The 21,326-nt window shown below is 53.2% G+C and overlaps 1 protein-coding gene across 3 annotated transcripts; it reads right to left on the bottom strand.

The window, feature by feature from the left end:
• Nucleotides 1-234: 234 nt before the first annotated feature.
• On the bottom strand, nt 235-20,390 carry GPR152 (G protein-coupled receptor 152). Of its 3 annotated transcripts, none has more exons than XM_043547883.1 (2): nt 20,193-20,390; nt 235-3,714 (listed from the first exon to the last, which is right to left on the bottom strand). In XM_043547883.1, exon 2 carries the CDS (start codon nt 3,665-3,667, stop codon nt 2,705-2,707), a length of 963 nt encoding a protein of 320 aa, XP_043403818.1. In that variant the 5' UTR covers nt 3,668-3,714; nt 20,193-20,390; the 3' UTR covers nt 235-2,704. The 3 variants fall into 3 exon arrangements, with proteins under 3 accessions (XP_043403818.1, XP_037755309.1, XP_027674049.2); XM_037899381.2 differs by lacking the exon at nt 20,193-20,390 and adding an exon at nt 9,494-9,630; XM_027818248.3 differs by lacking the exon at nt 20,193-20,390 and adding an exon at nt 7,672-7,793.
• Between the last annotated feature and the right edge of the window lie 936 nt (nt 20,391-21,326).

Below are 21,326 nucleotides of genomic sequence, written 5' to 3' on the forward strand. Positions count from 1 at the left end.
AGCGGGTGGCGGGGCCTGGCTGGCTCCGGGACCAGGGAATGGGACATGGGGCCTTTCCCTCTGGGGGCGGGGGCCCTGATCTGGCCCCAGGGCGGGAGACTGGCTGGCTCAGCGGGGCAAGGAACGGGACACGGGGCTTTTCCCCTCCAGGGGACACCGGCTCCCATCCAGATACACGGCTCTCCATGCCTCTTTGCAGGGCTCCCCAAAGAAGCACAGAACGCCCTCTCCAGGAACACATTTAATAAAACCAGAGGACAAGCGACATCACACAAACACACACGTGGGGCTGGGGAGGGCGCTGAGTGTGCGGGACGTACGGCCACAGGTCTGTCTCAGCACCCCTCGCGGAGCCTGGGCCAACAGGGGGCAGACCCGCTGTGGGCTGTCAGACACGCTCCCCGGGCCAGGATGTTCCTCTCATGGGGTGACAGCAGCTTTAACACTACCCTGTCCCTAGCTGGACTGGCGAAGCGGCCTTAGAGCAGAGCAAAAGCTTGCTAGCATATGGGGTGCAGCAGGTAGCCAAGCAGCATCTGTACAGGCCACCCCGAGCCACATGGCCACCAAATCCACTGGTGCTGGATATGGCAGCACAGCAAATGCAATGGGTGATCACACTCTCCTTGCAGCCCAGAAGGCACACACAGATGAGGTCCCCACCCTAACCTGGCACCGCTGGGTAAAAGGAGCCCTGAGAGGGGACCGTAAAGAACCAGCAACTGCGACTGTAGGAGGCGACCAGTGGCCTGCGGGGGCAGAATGCGGCCCCAAGGAGGGGAGTGGAATCGGACTGCGGGGAGCTATTGTGACTCAGGCCCATTCTGCCTGGTGCTCTGCTCTTGCTGGGGTGCCTGGGCCTTAGCTACAGCTTGCTGGGCCTGCTCCACCTGTAGCTAACAGAGCAGGAGCAGGTTCCTGAGCGGTAGCTGCGTTAGTCTGAATCAGCAGAAACAAGGAGGAGTCCTTGTGGCACCTTAGAGACAAATTGATTGGGGCATAAGCTTTTGTGGGCTAAAACCCACGTCATCAGATGCAGGGAGTGAAAAATACAATAAGCAGAATATATATTATAGCACATGAAAAGATGGGAGTTGCCTTACCAAGGGGGGGGGGCGGGGGTCAGTGCTAACGAGCCAATTCAATTAAGGTGGAAGTGGCCTATTCTCAACAGTTGACAAGAAGGGGTGAATACCTAGGGAGGGAAAATTACTTTTTGTAGTGACCCATCGATTCCCAGAGCAGGGGGATTAGTTCAAGCAGTAGAGGCTTATGTTTTTAGCTCCCAAGGTCACGGGTTCAATCACTCCTGCCAGTGGCCTGCGTGGGAAAGGGGAGTTGTTGTCCTGCTTCCTCATTCTTCACTCCAGGAATGAATTTGCAGCTCCTCTCTCTTCCTACTGGGGTCACTGGGCAGATACACACTAACTGGGGTCTGGATCCCAAGGCCCCAGATGGATCCCCCTTTTGCCATGCACTTAGCTCCCTGGAAATGTGGGTGTGCCCCTGGCTGGGGGTAGGAGAAAATCACTTCCCACTCCAACACCTTGTGATGCAGCTCTCAGCCCCCTACTCCTGTGTCAGTGTGGCTGAGATTACGCAGCAGGGGGAACCCTTCTCCCCTTGATCCCCCATGTCCCTACCTGCGGTCACTCACCTGAGAGTCCCTAGGCTGACATGAGCTCAGTGCATCTCCAGGGCACCTCTCCTACCCCACTCCCTCCTGATGAGGGCAAAAGGTGGCTCTGATTCCCTAGCAGGAGGTGCTGTTGGGCAGCCAGGCCCACACACTGGAGGCAACTGAGGAGGAGCTGTGTGTGTGTGGCCCCCCCCAGCTCAGAAGGTCAGAATTAAAGAACCACAGGCCCAAGGGGTCAGAATTAAAGCCGTGGGATGTGGCCCTCTATGGGGTGTCCTGCCCCCATGAAGTGGTAGGGGGGAGCAGTACCTGCCCCCTGGTGGGTGTGGGAAGGTGGGGATCCCCAGGGCAGCCCCATGGCCTTAATTCTGACCATTCAGGTGTGTGGTTCTGATTCCATCCCCCGCATACACCTGGACTGCAGCTTCTGTGTCATAGTCATGTGTGCGAAGAGCAGACTGGGCCTGCTTTCTGCAGGTCAGAATGGTCGGGCTGCAGGGGCCCTAGGGGACAGAGTTAGGGGGGCACCTGTACCCTCAGTGCTGGGTAGCTAGCTGTAGTGTGCAGAACAGCCACTGTATTAAAACACAGTGATCTGTGAGCCACACCTAAAGGCAAGATTGCCAGGCACAAATAGTCCCAAAGGGGCAGAGTCCCCTTCCCCGCAGTGTTTCCTGGCACCTATGGGTTGGCAGCTGCAGCCACGTCAGTGTTTACATTGCCTTGCCTAGCGCCTGGTGTTCCCAGGTCATTGACCTGCGCGTGGAGCTGGGCCTGGTTTGCATCTCCTGAGGATCTGTCCCCGCTGTAGCTTGTCTAGGCTGGGAAAATATGGGGGCAAACTGGGCCTTAGCACTGGTGTGACTTCCCTTGGTGGCTACCTGGAGCTGGTTGTCCCTGGACCAAGCCCCACCTTGTATCCATTTACACAGTAAACCTACAATTGTGCACAGACCCCCCTCCTTGTGGCCAGGCCCTGTCAGGGGAGCCAGTGACCACTCAACTGGTGACTGGAGCTGTGCCAGAGCAGGGGCTGGGCCATGGAGGTTAGCCTTGCTGGCAGGGCTAGGCTGAGAAGGACTTGCTGGGTGTGTCCTTGGTGTGTCCCCCCCCACCTTGCTCCTTGGTGAAGGCCGTGGCAAGGGAGGAGGTTGTGTGGCGGCTGCAGCCCATGCAGACGTTGGAGCCGAAGAAGATGTAGATGAGAGGGTTGATGCTGCTGTTGAGGTTGATCAGGTAGCCGAAGTAGACCATGAAGGGGAAGATGCGATTGTTGAACTCCTCGAGCTCCCAGGAGGCCAGGAAGAGCAGCTGGATGATCTGGAAAGGGAGGTTGAGCAGCACATAGGCCGACAGGGTGGCGGCCACGATGCGGTAGAACTGGCTGGGGGGCCGAGTGTGGCGCCGGAAGGTGCGGGCCAAGGTGGCAGCATGGGTGATCACCATGATGATGAAGGGGAAGAGTCCCTCTAGCAGCACCTCCAGCAGGCGCAGGGGCCACTCGTATTTGCCTCGGATGCTGCTGCAGGCGAGCACGCCGTCCGGCCACAGGGTGACGTCGGCGAAGATAAAGCCCTTGATGCTGAGCAGGGCGGCCACCAGCCAGGCACCAAGGCAGATGTAGCTGGAGAGACGCAGGGGGCGGTGGCAGTGGTACCAGAGGGGCAGCAGCACCAGCAGGCAGCGGTCCACACTGAGGGCGGCCAGCAGGAAGAGGCTGCAGTGGTAGCTCAAGTCATAGAGGAAGTGGCGCAGGCGGCACATGGGGGCGCCCAGCACCCAGTTGTCGTCCAGCAGGGTCTCCATGATCTGCATGACCGTGACGGAGAGTAAGAGGAAGTCAGAGGTGGCAAGGCTTAGGATGAAGACGGACAGGCCCCGGCGCTGCAGCCGCCACCCTGTCAGCCAGATGATGAAGGCGTTGGCTGGCAGCCCGATGCCCAGCATGCCGATCAGGAAGGCTGCCCGCCATGATGCCGGTATAAAGGGTTCCGTCCCATTGGAGTGCGAGGTGTTAAACGGCTCCATCCACCCCTCCAAGCAGTCTCAGCGTGGGCAGCACCAGGCGGGCCAGCCTGCCAATGGAAGGGACATGGAAGGAATCAGGGCAGGGCCTCTCACCCAGCCATTGCCCCTAGGACATGGGCACTGCCAGCTTCCTCTCCTGCAGGGGAAGCATGGTCTAGTGGCTAGAGCACCAGGTGGAGACCTAGTTCTGCCACTGGCCTGGGTGACCTTAAGCAAGTAACTTCCCCCTGGTGCCTCAGTTTCCCTTCATCACTCTGAGTCTATATACCTTGACAGCTCTTTGCAGGAGGGCCTGTCTCTCACAGGCTATCCAAGTGCTAGGAATAGTAATCACACCCTTGTCTCCAGGAGGAATTTTCCCCAACTCACTGTCAGGGAGAGGCTGGCACATGTTCTGAGAAGGGAGTGTTGGGGGTGCGGGAGGTCAGGACTCCTGGGTCCTATTCCTGGCTGCTTCATTAAAGCCAGCTGCTCCTGTCATGGATCCTGTATAGCTTTGGCACCACAGGGGTTTCTGTCCAACAGTGCCACCCTTGTTGCTCTGATGCCTGTGGGATTAGCCGGTTTGCCAGTCCCTTTGGGGTCCCTACAGAGTGGCAGTCGGGATTAGGAATGCTTGTCAATAACATCGTGCTAGCACTCCAGCTGAGATCTGTACCCCACTGAACCAGGCACTGTGCAGAAGGCCAGTCCCTGCCCTTAAAAACTCTCAATCTAAACAACGCAGACAGACACAGTTGGAGAGGGGAAACTGAGGCACAGAGAGGTGGGAAATGACTTACCCAAGATCACCCACTGATTTGGTGGCAGAGATGGGAATGGAGCCCTGCCCTCTTGAGTCCTGATCCACTGGGCTGCGTTGCCAACCCACAGCCCTCTCATTGTGGTACTCAAATAGCCATGTTGCCCCAAATTGCTCCCTGGCCAGCAGAGGTTGCCCTATCCTAGGGACGTTGCAGCCTGTCTTATTCTGGCTGGGGGCTGATGTGAAAAGGTTCCAACTGGAGCATAGCTGCCTGGCTGTACAGCCACACAGATAGCTGCAAATGCATCACCCACGGGATATGTCCCCCCGGGGATCCCAGGGAGGTGCCCACATAAAGCGGCCATGCTCCCATAGGATGACGGCACTGTGAATGGGTCCTGTCGAACTCCCTGCCACTGGACATATGGAACCCTGGGCCTCACTGTGTGCAGAGCCTAGTTTGGAGACTCAGTTTCTCCTCAGTGCCTCCTTCCATGCTTAGACAGACTCATGCCTGCCTGCCTGGCAGCTGATCGAGGTATTTCTCCCCAAGGCAGTGACTGATCTGTCTAATCTGAACCCCTCGGAGGCCCTGTATCCCAGCAGTGGGGGGAGACCCCTCTGGATCTCTCTAGCTCTCGGTGGCGGCGAGATTGTACATGCTGGATTCTGGTTAAGGGGTGTAGAAATCATTTGTCCTTGTTTCTCTCCAGGGTATGATAAAAGAACTGATTTAGAGAGTCTTATTACAGGCTGCAGAGCTGAAATCACTGATACCTAGGTTTAAGTATTAGACCAGGGGTGGCCAGCCTCCATCGGGGTATGCCAGGTACAGTTCTGCTGTCCTCGGTTCACACAACAAGGATAACAACCCTTTATTACTCATGCCCCAATAACAAGGAGACTGGGGATCCAACACTAGCCACAAATGATCATTTGCACAAGCAATTCCATCATGCTGAGCGCCCAGGCAGGGTGGGTGTGTCCATGCAAATGAGATCTGCTTCTGAAGTCTTTTTCCACAGTTCACCACTAGATGTCAGGGGAGAGCTCATTCAGACTCTGCTTACATCTGCTTTGCTTGAACCTGTAAATAACTCCCTTATTTCTCTTTCCTAGTTGATAAACCTTTAGATAGTTTACTACAGGGCGTTGTCTTTGGTGTAAGACCTAGGGTACCAATTGATCTGGGGTAAGTGACCAGTCTCTTGGGACTGGGAGCAACCTGTGATTTTTGGTGACCATTTACCACTAAGCCCAGTTTGTCTGGGTGGCAAGATAGAGTGGAGAGTCTGAGGGACTGTCTGTGACTCCGAGGTAAGACTGGTATAGTGATCCAGGAGATTACATCTGGAACTTGGCTGGTGAAATCTAATGATAGACACTCCACCAGTTTGGGGTGTCTGCCCTGTGTTTGACAGCCTGCCCTGAGGTTGGCACTCACAGTCTCATGAGCCATTCCAGACAGCGTGATGGGGAAGCTGGGCTTGTGGCTGAGACACTGGGACCCAGGAGATCTGGCTTCAATGCCTGCCTCTCTCACAGGCAACCATAGGGAATGATGAGCCGTCCTTTGTCTAGTTAAGCCATGAGCTCTTTGGGACAGGGAGTGTCTCTCACCCGGTGCAGCCCCTGGCACAGCGGGGCCCTGATCTGAGACCTGCCCTAGGTGTGCCAGGCTGTGGAGCCTCAGGGCTGCTCTAATTACCTCAAAGCTGGACAGTACAGAATGGTTCTGACCCCTCCCTCCCTTCCACTGGGGGGCAGCATAGACCTACCAATCAAGGATTGGCCCAGTGAGGAGGTGCCCAGGGTATGGAGAACAGAGAGACCTCGCCACTACCAGTGAGCAAACAGTGGTGTTAGGAGTGGGGGGAGGGTGTGGTCAGGACTCCTGGGTCCTATCCCCAGCTCTGCTGCTTATGTGCGGGATGAGCACTGTGCATCAGTTTCCCCCTCTGGACAGCAGGGGCTGCCCTGCCCCCGTGCTGAGTGAGGTCTCCTGTGCCCGCAGTGGGAGGTCTGCAGCAGCAGGAGGCACAAGCTTCTGGGTGGGGAGGGTGCCAAAGGGTGGCTTGCAGGGGTTCCCCATCTCGGGGCGGGGCCACCTTCCTGAGCCAGAGCAGGAGAGGTTGGGATGGGGATTCCCCTCCCACATCTCACTGTCCCTTTCCCTCGGTCTGCGGCTGGGTCCGCTCTCCCCGCACCCACTCTCAGCCCATCCTGCTTCTCCCAGAGAGGGGGTGGGGCAGGTCTGATTGACATTGCAGCTGCTGCTGAGGGCACCAGCCCCGGCTACCCAGTGCCTGCTCATTCCTCACTGCATCTGGGTGGAGGGCCCATCTGTGCCAGGCATGGGGACCGCTTCTTGCCATCTGCCCCCCCACCCCCAGCTCACAGAACATGCCCCGGAGGCCTCACCCTACGCCCCATCAGAGCCGCCCCATGGAAGCTACTGGGGTTAATGACCCCTTAGCACCTCCCCGATACCCCTGCAGGGGGGCAGTCAGGAACCCAGACCCTACTGCTCCCCTCCTCTGGGAAAGGGGGCCAGCTCAGCAGAGGGTCTGCCCAGGAGGGTGGCTGCTATCCATCCCTGCACCCACACCGGTCATTGTCCCCCTGTGCTGCCTGCCTGCCCTGTTCCAGAGTCACCCCGTTGGGAATCAGGCCCCATAACTGCCCCTGGGGAAACGGACAGGACTGGAGGGGGTAGGGATGGAGTGGCAGGGAGAAAGAGAGACTCTGCCTAGAGCCAGGGAGGGAAGGGATGGCTCCCTCTGACCGCCACGGCACACAGCCACAGCCTGGTGGGCATGGACATTGCCATGACACGCAGCTCATGGCACTGGGGCTTGGGCTCTGCTCCCAGTGCCCCTCTGCCCAGACTGGCACCAACAGGCTGAGACCCAGAAGAACTTGTCTCCTGGGCCAGGGCTCTCCCCAAGTCCTGACTCTGAGGCTGGGAGAAGATATTTTCCCCCCTGATGCTGGCATGGAGCCAAGTGCCCACCGATGCCAAGATGCACCGTCCGGCTTAGAGATGGAGACCATGGGCAGGGCCACCTGGGCATCAGTCACACAGTCTCTGGTCATGGCCAGCCTGTCAGAGCAGGACCAGGCTGCAGAGCCAGCCAGGCAGGGTCTGGTGCCAGCTAATTAGTGCCATTCATGAAGCGTTAGTCTCAGTGCCCCCCTGCAAGCTGCCACCAAAGGCTGGGAGGTCACCCACAGGAAGGGGGGATAAAGTAGGACCTACCCGAAGTGTCTGCAGTGAGATTCAGGCAGGGGTTAGGATGGAGCGAGCCCCCACCTGGTGTCCAATCGCTGCCCCGTCTCTGGAGACGGATGAGAGCCAGTAGGAGCAGGAAGCTGATTTATACTGGTGGCAAGGGAGGAAGCAGCAGGGGAGGGGTGGGGGGTGGAGGCACATGATGCGAGCCAGTGGGGTGGGGAGGCAGATATCATTCAACCGGGGGCAGACCAGCTAGCGCTTGCTGCAGCCCACCTCCAGGCCCCACCCCAAGCCTCAGACCCCTTGGGACCAGTTGGATTGGGAAGAGCTGACGTCCGGACTTAGAGCCTGTCCTCACCTGCCCAGCTAGCTTCATCGATGGCTGCAGACTCCGTCAAGTGAAAGCCCAAGGATGGCCCCTGTGGACCAGGACAGGGCACCTGCCAGCCCGGGGTGGGGAATTCATGGGGTTAGGAGTGTGTGTCAGCAGGGACAGGCTGTTGGGACCAAGTGCCTTGGCTGGGAGAGTTGGGGAATAACATGAGTTAAGAGGCAGTGTGGCCTAGTGGATAGAGCACTGGACTGGGAGCCAGGAGACCTGCTCTGCCCAAGGCCTACTGGGTAAATATGATCAAGTCACTTCCCTGCCCTGCACCTCAGTTTCCTCTCCCGCCCTGTTTGGGGGTCCTGAGGGAGGTGAGTTAAGATTTGCTGCCCAGCTCTGTCTGTGTCACGCAGCAGGCATGTGGTTAGACAAAACTGCGGACCAGCGAGAGTGGGAAACTGCAGCTGCAAATGCTGTCCGGCTACAAAGCCTAGGGCAAAATCAGGGCAGAAGGTTTCGATCAGCTGCCAGGGGTCGATTCCAGGTGATCAGTGTGGGGTTAAACAAAGGAGCTGGCGCTGGCCCGGGGAGCACAGTATTCTGAACTGTTGGCCGAGAGCAGAGGGAGAAAAGGAGGAGAAAAAACGTGTTGCTCAGCAACCAGTGATGGAGAGAGGCCGGCCGAGTTGGGGTTTTTGGGGGAGGAAAATGTGGGTTTGGGTTAAAGGAAGAGGGAGCATTTCTGAGAATCAGATCCCAGTGGGGAGCAGGTGGGTTTGTGAATTGAGCAATCAAAGGGCAGCTCAGCCCACAGGACCCTCGATTAGTGCCTGTTAGAAACCGCAGCTGCAGGCGGGGGGACAGCAGTGCAATGAGACCAGGTTTGTCCTAGAGTTTACTCCACCCCCCAGTATTTGGGGCCTTGCAGGGTTATTTCCAACTGCATTTCCTTGGTGCAGTCCTGTTTATCTGCTGAATACTTCCACACAGTCCTGCGCCCCGGCACCAACAGGAACAATCAGCCGCTAACCGTTTCCTTGCTCAGAAATCCTGAAGCCTGCCTCTCCAGCCGGTCCTGTGCCCCAAGGAGCTCAGCCCCTCATGGCTATGCTCACAACTCCTTGCAGGGCCATGAATGTAGGGCTGGGGCAGGAGGTTGGGGTGCGGGAGGGAGTGCAGTGTATAGGAAGGGGCTCAGGGCAAGGGGTTGGGGCAGAGGAGGGGTGTGGAGTGTATGAGGGGGCTCAGGAACCGGTGTTGGGGTACAGGAGGGGCTGCACAGTGTGGGAGGGGGCTCAGGGCAGTGGTGCAGGGAGGGGTGCAGAGTGTGGGAGGGGGCTCAGGGCAGGGGCTTGGGGTGCAGGAGGGATGAGGGGTGCGGCGGGGGCTCAGGGCAGGGGGTTGGGGTACAGGAGTGGTGTGGGGTGCGGCAGGGGGTTGGGGTGCAGGCAGGGGGCTGAGGACAGGGGGTTGGGGTGCGGGGTGCAGGAGGGGTTCAGGCTCTGGCCCGGTGCCACTTACCTGGAGCGGCTCCAGGGTGGCAGTGGCGTGCACCGGGGCCAGGGCAGGCTCCCTGCCTGCCAGCCCTGTCCCCGGGCCCGTGCCACTCTGGGAAGCGGACAGCGCCACGTCCCTGTAGCCCCTGGGGGAAGGAGGACAGCAGGCTCTGCGTGCTGCCCTCGCCTGTGGGTACCTCCCCCAAAGCTCCCAATGGCCGCGGTTCCCCATTCCCGGCCAATGGGAGCTGCAGGGGGAGGTACCGACAGGCCAGGGCAGCGTTTGGAGTCTTCTGCCCCTCTTCCCTCAGGGGCCTCACGGACGTGGTGCCGGCCGCTTCCGGGAGCAGCGCGGGGCCTGCGGCGCCACAGGAGTGGCAATCCCGCGGACCAGATCCAAAGGCCTGAGCGGCCGGATCCAGCCCGCAGGCCGTAGTTTGCCTACTCCTGCCCTAGCCCCTGCATTTGCTGTCAATCCCAGCCAGGGAAACCCTTTCAACCACAGGGCTTAACTCAGTTCAGGCTCTTTCTGGTGGCTGATTGCCTTGGGTGGTGGCTTCTATTGTCTCCAGCTATCATGACATAAAAGGGTAAGTGACAATCAGGGTCAAGACACCCCAGCGGGGATCTAAACCTCAAAGAATAAGCAATTGAATCAACTGGTTGCCTACAATATCACTGTACTTATAAAAGTGTGTGAGTAAGGTCTTTTAGGAAAGCCGGGGACACCCTGGTGTTTAATATAACTGTGAGATGTCTGTGTGACACTCTATGGAATGTGGGTAACCATTTATAATATTATCAATACCAGTATCACAAAACTGCAATGAATCTTATACCAGATAGGCGATGTAAGTGATCAGAGGAAAAGGTACAATTTGTTAAATATGATAAGCTTGTTTATCTGTATGTATCATCTTTGTATCGTGCGTGCAAATATGTGAGGTATATTGATATCTCAAACTTGTCGTGTATATCTGGGTGACACTCCCAGACAGATTAGCATCAGGACTATCCAGCCTGCTTGATGGCCCATCAAGCCTATGAGTCAGCAGGACATGTAGGGACATGCCTGTGGACAGGGAACTGCAAATACTTTTTCATGCCCATATGCTGTGAGCTTGTTTTTGGGACAAAGGATGTACAAGCCACATAACAAAGGATATAAAAAGGCAGCTGCATCACATCCATTTTGTTTTCAATCCTGCGTCTCACCTCTGGAGCAACTTCTCTACAAACTGAAGTTTTGGACAAAAGACTGATAGACCCATCCAAGCTTTGGATGTGTTCCAGAGGGACTTTACAAGTCAGCAAACTCACCAATGCTGCTAAGAACCTGATACATGGACTCTGAAGTCATATGTATGTATCTGATTTCTTTGACCATTTAACAACTCTCTTCTCATTCTTTTCTTTTATAATAAAACCTTTGGTTTTAGATACTAAAGGATTGGCTGGCAGCATGGTATTTTGGGTAAGATCCAAACTAGTATTGATCTGGTAATGCGGCTTGCCCTTTCGGGATCAGAAGAACATTTTGTATAATGAATAAAGTTTTAAGTAACTTCTCGCTTTACCAGATCTATGTGCTGGTTGGGAGCCAGAGAACTGGAATGCAATAAAGGGGGCTGTGTGATTTCTTTTTTTCAGCTTCTTGATAACCAGTGTGGGGGATCAGGAGCAGTTTGTGACTGGTTGGTGAATCTAACATCACTGTTAACCATCAGTTTTGGCTGTCTGCCCTGACCCTGGCATTTTCAGTGTGGGCTACCCTGGGCACCTTGGGTCACAGTCTGTAATATCCCTGCATGCTGAATCATGGATACTCACGGACATTAAGCTTTAAAGTCTGTGACCAAACAAAGGGAGAAACAGATTTCCCCCCAGGCAGGCAGGAAAGGCAGCTGTCTCCCTGTCCTTAATAGACACGGGGCACTCTGGACCCTAAACAATGGAAGCCCCAATTACATATGAGTCAGCAGGGGGATAGGAAATCCAAAGGAAGACACACACAGTAGGGGAGAAAATCCTCCAAAGAATACTTGTAAAATGTTTACTGGACTAGAAAAAGAAGGGGAGAGACCTCCTAGTTATCCATCACTTTGGAGACGTAGGGTAAAGCGCCTTTAGAGCCTGTGAAAGTTGGAGCTGCTAGCTTGTGGGGCTAGAGATGCTGGCAACCTGGTGTAAGTAAGAAAACTTCTTAGACAAAGATTGTGACTGGCTAAAACAAAGGTTTGGACGCTAGGAAGCGGGTTTGGTTTGGTTTTTTTGTACCCATGCCCTGTCTTTTCCTCTTGTGTAGTATCACTTAAAGCAGGGCTCCCAAACTTTTTCCCCAGATGCCCACCAGTACAACTGCAATAGGCAGGATGACGTGTGTGGGGGGCATGTGGGGTCATGTTTCCCCTCCTTGGTTTGCTGCTTGGCTTGTACTGAGCAGGCTCATACAGACTGAGCATGCTCAGTGACACTGCTGAAGCTGGCTGCTCTCATGCTGCCCCCCCCCCCCCCCCCCCACATACACATTGGCAGGCACGGGCCCTCTCTCCCTGCAGCTCACTTGTTAGCACTTCTCAAGTGAAATTATGAGTGTTAATTATTACTTTCACACTGTAATTCAGGGATCGGCAACCTTTGGCACGCGGCCCATCAGGGAAATCCGCTGGCGGGCTGGGACGATTTGTTTACCTGCTGCGTCTGCAGGTTCGGCCAATCGCAGCTCCCACTGGCCTCGGTTCACCGTTCCAGGCCAATGGGGGCTACGGGAAGCAGCGACAACACATCCCTCGGACCATGCCGCTTCCCGTAGCCCCCATTGGCCTGGAACAGCGAACTGCGGCCAGTGGGAGCTGTGATGGGCCAAACCTGTGGACGCTGCAGGTAAACAAACCGTCCCGGCCCGCCAGCGGATTTCCCTGAGGGGACGTGTGCCAAAGGATGCTGATCCCTGCTGTAACCAAACCATGTACCTGTTTCCTCTTCATTTGAACGCAAGCACTTGTAATGAGAGAAGTCCCTAGTAATATGCCTCTGAGAAATGCGTCAAGATCTTTGAAACCAGTTTTAGTCAACTACACTTTAAAAAAAACAGTTGAGTGCAGAATGTGGTGTTCAAACAGGAGAAACACAAGTTTGTACCAAACTGAACAATAAGCAACCAAACAATGTTAACAAAACACATTGTGTAATTATTTGTTGATTTTTAAAAAAAAGCGTTGTCCAACTCTGCACACTAGAAGGTGTGCTCAATTTTTTTTAGTGTGTAAGTAAAGACCCAGCCCTTCTCTCTGCTAATTAGAAAAGAATCAAATATTGTCAATAAAAGTAAAAAATAACTCACGGACCAGGAGTCTTCTTAATAGGGTGGACGTGCCACTCTCTCCTCGCACAGGTTTTTTCAGCCAGGGACGTGTGTTAGTGAGGCTCAACCTGATCGCCTCTTCAATTTTCAGCATTGCTTGGTCACCTTTTTGATAGCTGCTGGTGCTGAAAATCCAGCTTCACTAAGACATGTTGTTGCACCAGGAAGGAGAACAGGCTAAGGATGCCCCACCCTGGCAAGAGATGGATGGCTGGGGAGGGAACCCTGCAATGGAGGGGGTGGGTGGCTCCTAGCACGGACAGCAGAGATGGGAGGGGGAAAGAAGACAGGTCAGTGCCCTGGGGAAGGGGATACCTGACCCCCCCCCACTGCAAAACATCACAGCCACACCCTGACGCTGGCAACCAAGATGGAGGGGACAGCTTGGTGCATGAGTAGGGGGATCCCCGATTCTCCCCACTGCAAAATAGCCACTCACCATCCCTGCTACCTGCAAGCCAGATGCTGAGGAAGGGAGGAGGAAACCTTCCAGCTGCACCTCTGCTGCTCCTCCTCCGACCCCAGCTTCCCACCCCAAAAAATCCCTTTCTTCCAGGCAGTCCCCCTCAAACTCCCCCCCACATGGTCTTCAGGCAGCCTCTGTCAGGCAGGGCAGGTGGACGGAGCTGTGTGCCCTGGAGCTGTGCTGAAGGGCCAGGGTATTTGGAGGGGGGGCAATGCCCCTACATGCCCCATCCCCCATCTCCACCCTTGCCGGCAGACCTCCCGGGACTGTGTCGCATCCCCACAGAGTGGGAACCCCTGACTTAACCCTCTGTTCTTTAACTTAATCTTTGTTTTCCCATAAACCATCTCAGGGCTATTGTACCAATGTAGATGTGAGTCACAAAATCATAGAAGATTAGGGTTGGAAGAGACCTCAGGAAGTCATCTAGTCCAATCCCCTGCTCAAAGCAGGACCAAACCCAACTAAATCATCCCAGCCAGGGCTTTGTCAGGCTGGGCCTTAAAAACCTCTAAGGATGGAGATTCCACCACCTCCCTAGGGAACCCATTTCAGTGCTTCACCACCCTCCTAGTGAAACAGTGTTTCCTAATATCCAACCTAGACGTCCCCCACTGCAACTTGAGACCGTTGCTCCTTGTTCTGTCATCTGCTACCACTGAGAACAGCTGAGCTCCATCCTCTTTGGAACCCCCTTTCAGGTAGTTGAAGGCAGCTATCAAATCCCCCCTCACTCTTCTCTTCTGCAGACTAAACAAGCCCAGTTCCCGCAGCCTCTCCTCATAAGTCATGTGCCCCAGCCTCCTGATCATTTTCGTTGCCCTCCGCTGGACTCTCTCCAATTTGTCCACATCATTTCTGTAGTGGGGGGCACAGAACTGGATGCAATACTCCAGATGTGGCCTCATCAGTGCAGAATAGAGGGGAATAATCACTTCCCTCGATCTGCTGGCAATGCTCATACTAATGCAGCCCAATATGCCATTAGCCTTCTTGGCAACAAGGACACACTGCTGGCTCATATCCAGCTTCTCGTCCACTGTAATCCCCAGGTCCTTTTCTGCAGAACTGCTGCTTAGCCCGTTGGTCCCCAGCCTGTACTGGTGCATGGGATTCTTCCGTCCTAAGTGCAGAAGTCTGCACTTGTCCTTGTTGAATCTCATCAGATTTCTTTTGGCACAATCCTCTGATTTGTCTAGGTCACTCTGGACTGTATTCATACCTTTCACCGTAACTACCTCTCCCCCCAGTTTAGTGTCATCTGCAAACTTGCTGAGAGTGCAATCCATCCCATCATCCAGATCATTAATAAAGATGTTGAACAAAACCGGCCCGAGGACTGACCCCTGGGGCACTCCGCTTGATACAGGCTGCCAACTAGACATGGAGCCATTGATCACTACCCGTTGAGCCCAACAATCTAGCCAGCTTTCTATCCACCTTATAATCCATTCATCCAATCCATGCTTTTTAAACTTGCTGGCAAGAATACTGTGGGAGACCATATCAGATGCTTTGCTAAAGTCAAGATATATCACATCCAGAGCTTTCCCCATATCCACAAAGCCAGTTATCTCATCATAGAAGGCAATCAGGTTGGTCAGGCATGACTTGCCCTTGGTGAATCCATGTTGACTGTTCCTGATCACCTTCCTCTCCTCCAAGTGCTTCAAAATGGTTTCTTTGAGGACCTGCTCCATGATTTTATAGTCCCCAGCTAACCTATCCATGATTTTATAGTTCTATAGTTTTATAGCTGTTGCACTGATTGTTACCAGCAAGGCAAGGTTTGGACTGGCAGCCTCTCAACAAGTTTGCTGGTAGAGCAGACAGGCTGGGAGATGACACATGGTCTCATTGCCAGAAAAGCTCACTGTTGCTGAGGAAGAGGGGTAACACAATGACTCTCAGTTCTGGGTGTATTTAAATACTCCTGCCATTAAGGCACTTAGCAGCAATAGAAAAAGCTAACAGAATGGTAGGAACTATTAAAAAAGGAAAGATAATGAGACAGAACTAAGTCAAATATGATGAGGATTACTGAAAATCTTATTCATCATATAAAAAAGTTGTATCAATCCCAAGGACTGAGATCCCAGTCCTGACTGGACCACCTTGAATATAAACATTGGACTATAACCTATGGACTAATTCTGAAAGAACTCTTTGCAACTACAAAGCTCACCATCTCTGCTATGAATTGGAATCTCAAGAACTGTACTCATGACTGTATGTATACTGATCTTTTAACCATACTCTCTTTTCTTTTTTAATAAATTTTAGTTTAGTTAATAAGAATTGGCTGTAGCATGTATTTGGGTAAGAGCTGGAATATACATTAACCTGGGAAGTAATGTGTCTGATCCTTTGGGATTGGTAGAACATTTTTATATGATGAATAAGATTTTCAGAAATCCTCATCATATCTGACTTGGGTCTCTAGGTGGAGGCCTGAGGCTGGGTTACTTTAAGGGAACTGTGTTGTTGGCTTCTGGGTAACCAGTGAGGTATTATAGAAGCTGTTTTGTGCTGGTTTGGTAAATCTAAGTATTGGAATATCCACCAGCTTTGGGGATTGTCTGCCCCATTCTTTGCAGTTCACCCTAATTCAGTTGGCTCCTCTGGGACTCTGGTCACAGCCCCTGTCCCTAGCCAGACCATCTGGCATCTCCTACCCCAGTCAAAAATTCAACTCAACAGAAAAAGCCAAGATCTGTTAAGGTCAGATCACCGGGGCTGTGAACAGCTTAGCAGCCACCTAGAACAAGTGCTAGCAGGATTTATCAGATGTGCAGGAGGAAGGAGCCTCACAACACCCTGGCTTTATCTGTTACTGGTTTCCCCTTATTACTGTGGCTTGGAGGGGAATATGCTAAGCTCAGGAGAGAGGGTAGCTGCCACCCGAGATAGTGAGGCAGCAGCTCCTTATCGGGCATCTGCAGAGTAAGGGACCCCATGGGCACAGATCCAGAACCCTCTGGGGCCTCCAGCCAGGAAACCATGGGCATGATGAGAGCAGAGCAGACGGCAAGGTGAGGGAGGCTCGCTAGACCCCAACTGCAATATGCTGAGCCCTACCCTACTGGAAGGGCCAGGCTGATAGTAGTATCTAGTGCAGAGGTTCTCAACTCACACACAGCCACAGCCCATGCGACATCCTCCAGGCCATACAGATAGTATATATGTTGTGTGGAAGTGGTCCACATAACACCTAGAGAGCTGTATATGTGGCCCACGATGGTAAATAGGTTGAGAACCACTGATCTAGTGAGCTACTTGCCATACCCACAGCAGCCCTGGCTCCCTCTGTGCAGCTGGAGAACTGAGGCCTAGAGAGATACAGGGACCTACCCAAGGTCCCACAGGGAGTTTTTGGCTGAGCTGGGCTTGAACCCAGGCCTCCTGAAGCCCAATCTACTGCCGTAACCCCCAGGGCACAGTTAGACCCCAGCTGAGAGGTTCTTGCAGGGTTGGCCCCATCACCCAGGGAGGTCTGTTGCTGAGGGGTGCAAGCTCTGGGCTGGGGCAGGGGGGTTGGGTGCAGGAGGGGTGAGGAGTTGAGCTCTGGGAGGAAGTTTGGGTGTGGAGTGCAGGCTCTGGGCCGGGACAGGGGGTTGGGGTGCAGGAGGGGTGTAGGTGGGCGGTGCTTACCTCGGGCGGCATGGCTCCAAAGTGACCGGCACTCACTCCCCTCTGGCAGCGGCTCCTAGGTGCGGGCGGGGAGGTGCCGGGGGGTCTCCGCATGCCGCTGCCCGCAGGCGCCACCCCTGCATCTCCCATTGGCCACAGTTCCCAGCCAATGGGAGCTGCGGAGTTGGCACTCAGGGCGGGGCAGCACATGAAGACACCCCCCCAACCCCAGGGGCCGCAGGGATGTGCCAGCTGCTTCCGGAAGCAGCGCGGGATGGAGGGAGGGAGGCAGAGCAGGCAGAGAGCTGCCTTAGCCCTGCTGCTGGCACGTCTCTGCACACCCCTTGGGGGAGGGGGGCAGCGGGTCTCCATGTGCTGCCTGGGGCATGCAGAGACATGCCAGGATCCAGCCACTTCCAGGAGCGGCGTGGGGCCACCAGCCATGGCATGCAGGCAGCCTGCCTGCCTGAGCCCTGCTGCACCGCCAGGGCAGGTTGTCAGATAAGATTTGTCCTGCATTTTGGGAGCCCCCCTATTGTTGGGGGCCCTGTGCCACCGCATGGGTTGTTTCATGGTAAATCCACTCCTGCAGCTCATTAAACACAGTCTGGGGAGATGGGGCCTGAGAGAGATCCTGCCCCCTCCTTGCTCCAGGGCCCCCTGAACCCCATAGTGGAGAATGCTGTGGGGCTGTGGGGAAGAGGATGTCCCCTTGGAGAGGATGTGCAGGAGGCCCTGGTTATACCCATTGCTGGTGTCAGGGCACTGATTCAAAGCTGCACAACACAGAGGCACCCAGAGTTACAGGGCAGGGGGTGACAAAACCCCTTACTGATCTGGATTGAACCCCCAAGTGTCACATTGGTGTAGTCAAACAAGATTTACACACACAGCTTGCTATCTGACTGGGGTTTGCACTTCAAGCACTGGTAAAATCCATGGTGTGCCCACACCTTGAATACTGTGTGCAGGTCTGGTCACTCCATCCGAAAAAGAATATGTTAGAATTGGGAAATGTACAGAGAAGGACAACAAAAATGATGAGGGGTCTAGAACAGCTTCCGTATGAGGAGAGATGGAAAAGACTGGGACTGTGAAGCTTGGAAAAGAGACGACTAACAGGGGAGATGATAAAGGTCTATAAAATTATGACTGGTGTGGAAAAAGTAAATAAGAATGTGTTATTTATGCTTTCATATAACATACCAATGAATTTCAGCAATTTCCCCCTCTGAAATTACCTAGGCTGCAGGTTTAAAACAAACAAAAGGAAGTATTTCTTCACACAATGCACAATCAACCTGTGGAACTCATTGCCAGGGGATGTTGTGAAAGCCAAAACTATAATGGGGTTCAGAAAAGAACTAGAGAAGTTCATGGAGGATAGGTCCATCAATGGCTATAAGCCAGGATGGGCAGAAGGGCAACCCAATGCGCTGAGTGTCCCTAGCCTCTGATTGCCAAAAGCTGGGACTGGATGACAGCGGATGGCTCACTGGATAATTGCCCTGTTCTGTTCATTCCCTCCGGGGCACCTGGCATTGGCCACTGTTGGCAGACAGGATACTGGTCTAGATGGACCATTGGTCTGTTTGGCCATTTTTTTGTAAAATAGTGATGCCCAAGTACAAGTCAAAGAACAGTTACAGTTTGATTATTTTCTGTTTATTTCGGGTGTGGAAATAGAACAAAGGAAGTTTCAAATGCGTGACAGTGAAACAACCGCAAAGATAGAGCTGGCTAGTCTGGAAAAGGAGGAAGAAGCTCTGATAAGAGATGCTGAGAAGCAGCATGAGGACACCAGAATGGGAATCTGAACAATGAGAAAGCAAGTGTGAATACCCAAAATGGGAAGTGGAGCGAAGAGCCAAAGAAGCACATTGGTGGGCCCTGGTACTGGAAGCGGCTGCCCACCAATAAGCCATGGAGCTGAAAGAGAAGGAAAGGCGTGGACAGATCCCCCAACCCACAGGTACTCTCTCTCCCCAAGGGACACCCAGCTGGGATAAGCTGTGCCCTGCATACAAAGGAGTAGACCCTATTAAGGAATTCCTTGCCACTTTCAAAAGGCTCTGTGAGGTTCATAAAGTTCCAGAGCAGAAGAACAACACAAAGTTGATTACTAAGCTCTCGGGTGAAGCATTGGATGTATTTAATGAAATGCCAATTGACCAGGCTTTGAAATATGATAAATTTAAAAAGAGTGCATTGCAAAGGATGTGAATTACTCCTGAAGCGTTTAGATGAAATGCTGAGGCCTCAGAATGAATGACAAGATGAGTTATAAGGAATGTATGTATAAATTGTGTGATTTGATGAGAAAACGGGCCAAGGGGACAGGGGCAGAGAATTAGGACCAACTGTTTGATCTCTTCACCCAGGAACAGTCCCTGAGCATCTTGTTCTGAAGAGATCAGGCAAGCCATTTGGGATAAGCCTCTGGATTCTACCCAAAAAGCAGCCAATCTCACTGATGATTATGTGCAAGCTAGAGCATCTGGCGAGTGCAAACTGCAAAGGGAGGGGCAGAAGCCCAATGTAAAGGTGGGAGCCCGGTTTAATTCTGCGAAAAAGAAGCATGGCTGGGAGCCCAGGCACTCACGTTGGGCATCTCACTCGCAGACCCGCTGTATGAGGGAATGCGTTACCTATGGGGGTGACTGAGCACATAAGACACACTTGCTCTAAGTGAAAAGAAACTAAGCCCTTTGTCATATTTGTGGGTTCAACCCAGGCCAGCGAGAAGTTGTCACTGCCTGCCCTGTAACCCTGCTCTGCTTAACTGCTCTGCTGCCAGCATGCAGTTCCCTGAGTGTCTCTGCTGTGCCACCTTGTTCAGCGCTCTGGCCCCGGCAGCCTGTCTACAACACAACAGCCCCACCCTGGTCTCCACCAGTCTTGGTTACTACTTGCAGGGTGACCCCAACACCTCCCAGTCCTGAATTTCCCCCAAACCATCTGCCCTGAAATGTCCAGCCCTCTCCTGGAACACTCCGAGGAGTAAGAAGGTCCAGTGCTCCTTTAATGAGACAAAAGCTCAGCTTAGTTCTTTAACTGGCGTTAGCAATCACTTCAATTCGAACACAGCTCAGGATTTGTTCAAATTACAAGTAAAGCAAGTTAATTAACAAAGAGACAGAGGGTTTCCATGAGTTAAGATACAAGGGATAAAGACAAAGTGGCTACAAGCAAATAAAAGTAAAATACACTTTCGAGTGGCTAAGACTTAACGAGCTACAGCCTTGGTTCATGGTGTATTCTTACCAATCTTTTTCTGTCCAGCCATGGCTGACTCTCTCTCTCTCTCTCTCTCTCTGTCAGGACCTTCCACAGAAGTACAAGGGGCTGGTGTCCCTTGTCTTCCTAGGTGAAAGATCTTTGCCTAAGCAGGTTTCTCACCTATGTTCAATTCCCAGGGATGTCAACCCCCTTGGTTGAAGGGCCCATCTTTCTCAGCTTGCAAGAGCTCTGGCCCCTTGTGTCTGTCCAGTGATGGATGCAATGTTGGCTTCTTCTGTCTCCTTAGATCTTCCTAAACTCATTGTTTTCTCCCCATGCTCAGGATGACCTCGTGCTGTTCTTCTCTTTCTGTGGTTTTCCCATCCCCCTGCTGACTCATATGTAAATTGGGCTTTCATTGCTTTTGGTCATATATTGCTTAATTTTCTTGGTGACAGTAGCCAGCTGCCTTCCCCGCTGTCTGGGAGAAAACATGTTTCTCCCTTTATCAGGTCTCAGATTTTAAAGCATGATATCCGTGAGCATCCATAATTCCCCATAGAGTGTTAATACCAACATCTCACAATGATATTAATCACCAGTGTGTCATTAGCTTTCATAAAGACCTTTGTTGATACCTTTTGGTAATACAGTAATATTGTAAACAATCAGTTGATTCATTTGAGGTCCGGACCCTCTGTCTTTACAGCTAAGATGTTATCTCCCCCACTCGCTAGGTTGATGGCTTTGTTTACCTTTTATGTAAAGGTGCCTTCATTGACTCTGCCTGAGGATGAGGTTGGTTAGACAAACAAATACCCATTTCTTTGTCCAGGGCAGACTGGGCTTATGCATTGCTTGCCAAACACATTTTAAGAACATAATTCTGGGCTATATTTATAACTGTTTCTACAGACCCAGGCATACATCACCCAAGGATATTAATGACCAGTGAGCTGTTTGTTTTTCCATTGATATCGTACATGCCACCTTTTGGCTCTATAGCGTGACAACCGTGCGTTAGGTGTAGCGAGCATATCAGGTGTGCCAAGAGTTGCTGACACCGCGTTTGAACCACAACCAGGTCTCTGTGTCACACTATGTCCTGTCCAGCCCAGGTTAGTACAGCTGTCATTAACACAGAGGTGCTTGAGGGATGCCTGATTAATTTTGTGAGGA

Source organism: Chelonia mydas, chromosome 6 (genome assembly GCF_015237465.2).
Source record: "Chelonia mydas isolate rCheMyd1 chromosome 6, rCheMyd1.pri.v2, whole genome shotgun sequence".
Lineage (NCBI taxonomy): Eukaryota > Metazoa > Chordata > Testudines > Cheloniidae > Chelonia > Chelonia mydas.

Excerpts from the sequence above, each read along its gene's own strand:
- GPR152 (XM_043547883.1), bottom strand. The coding sequence starts at position 3,667 with ATGGAGCCGTTTAACACCTCGCACTCCAATGGGACGGAACCCTTTATA.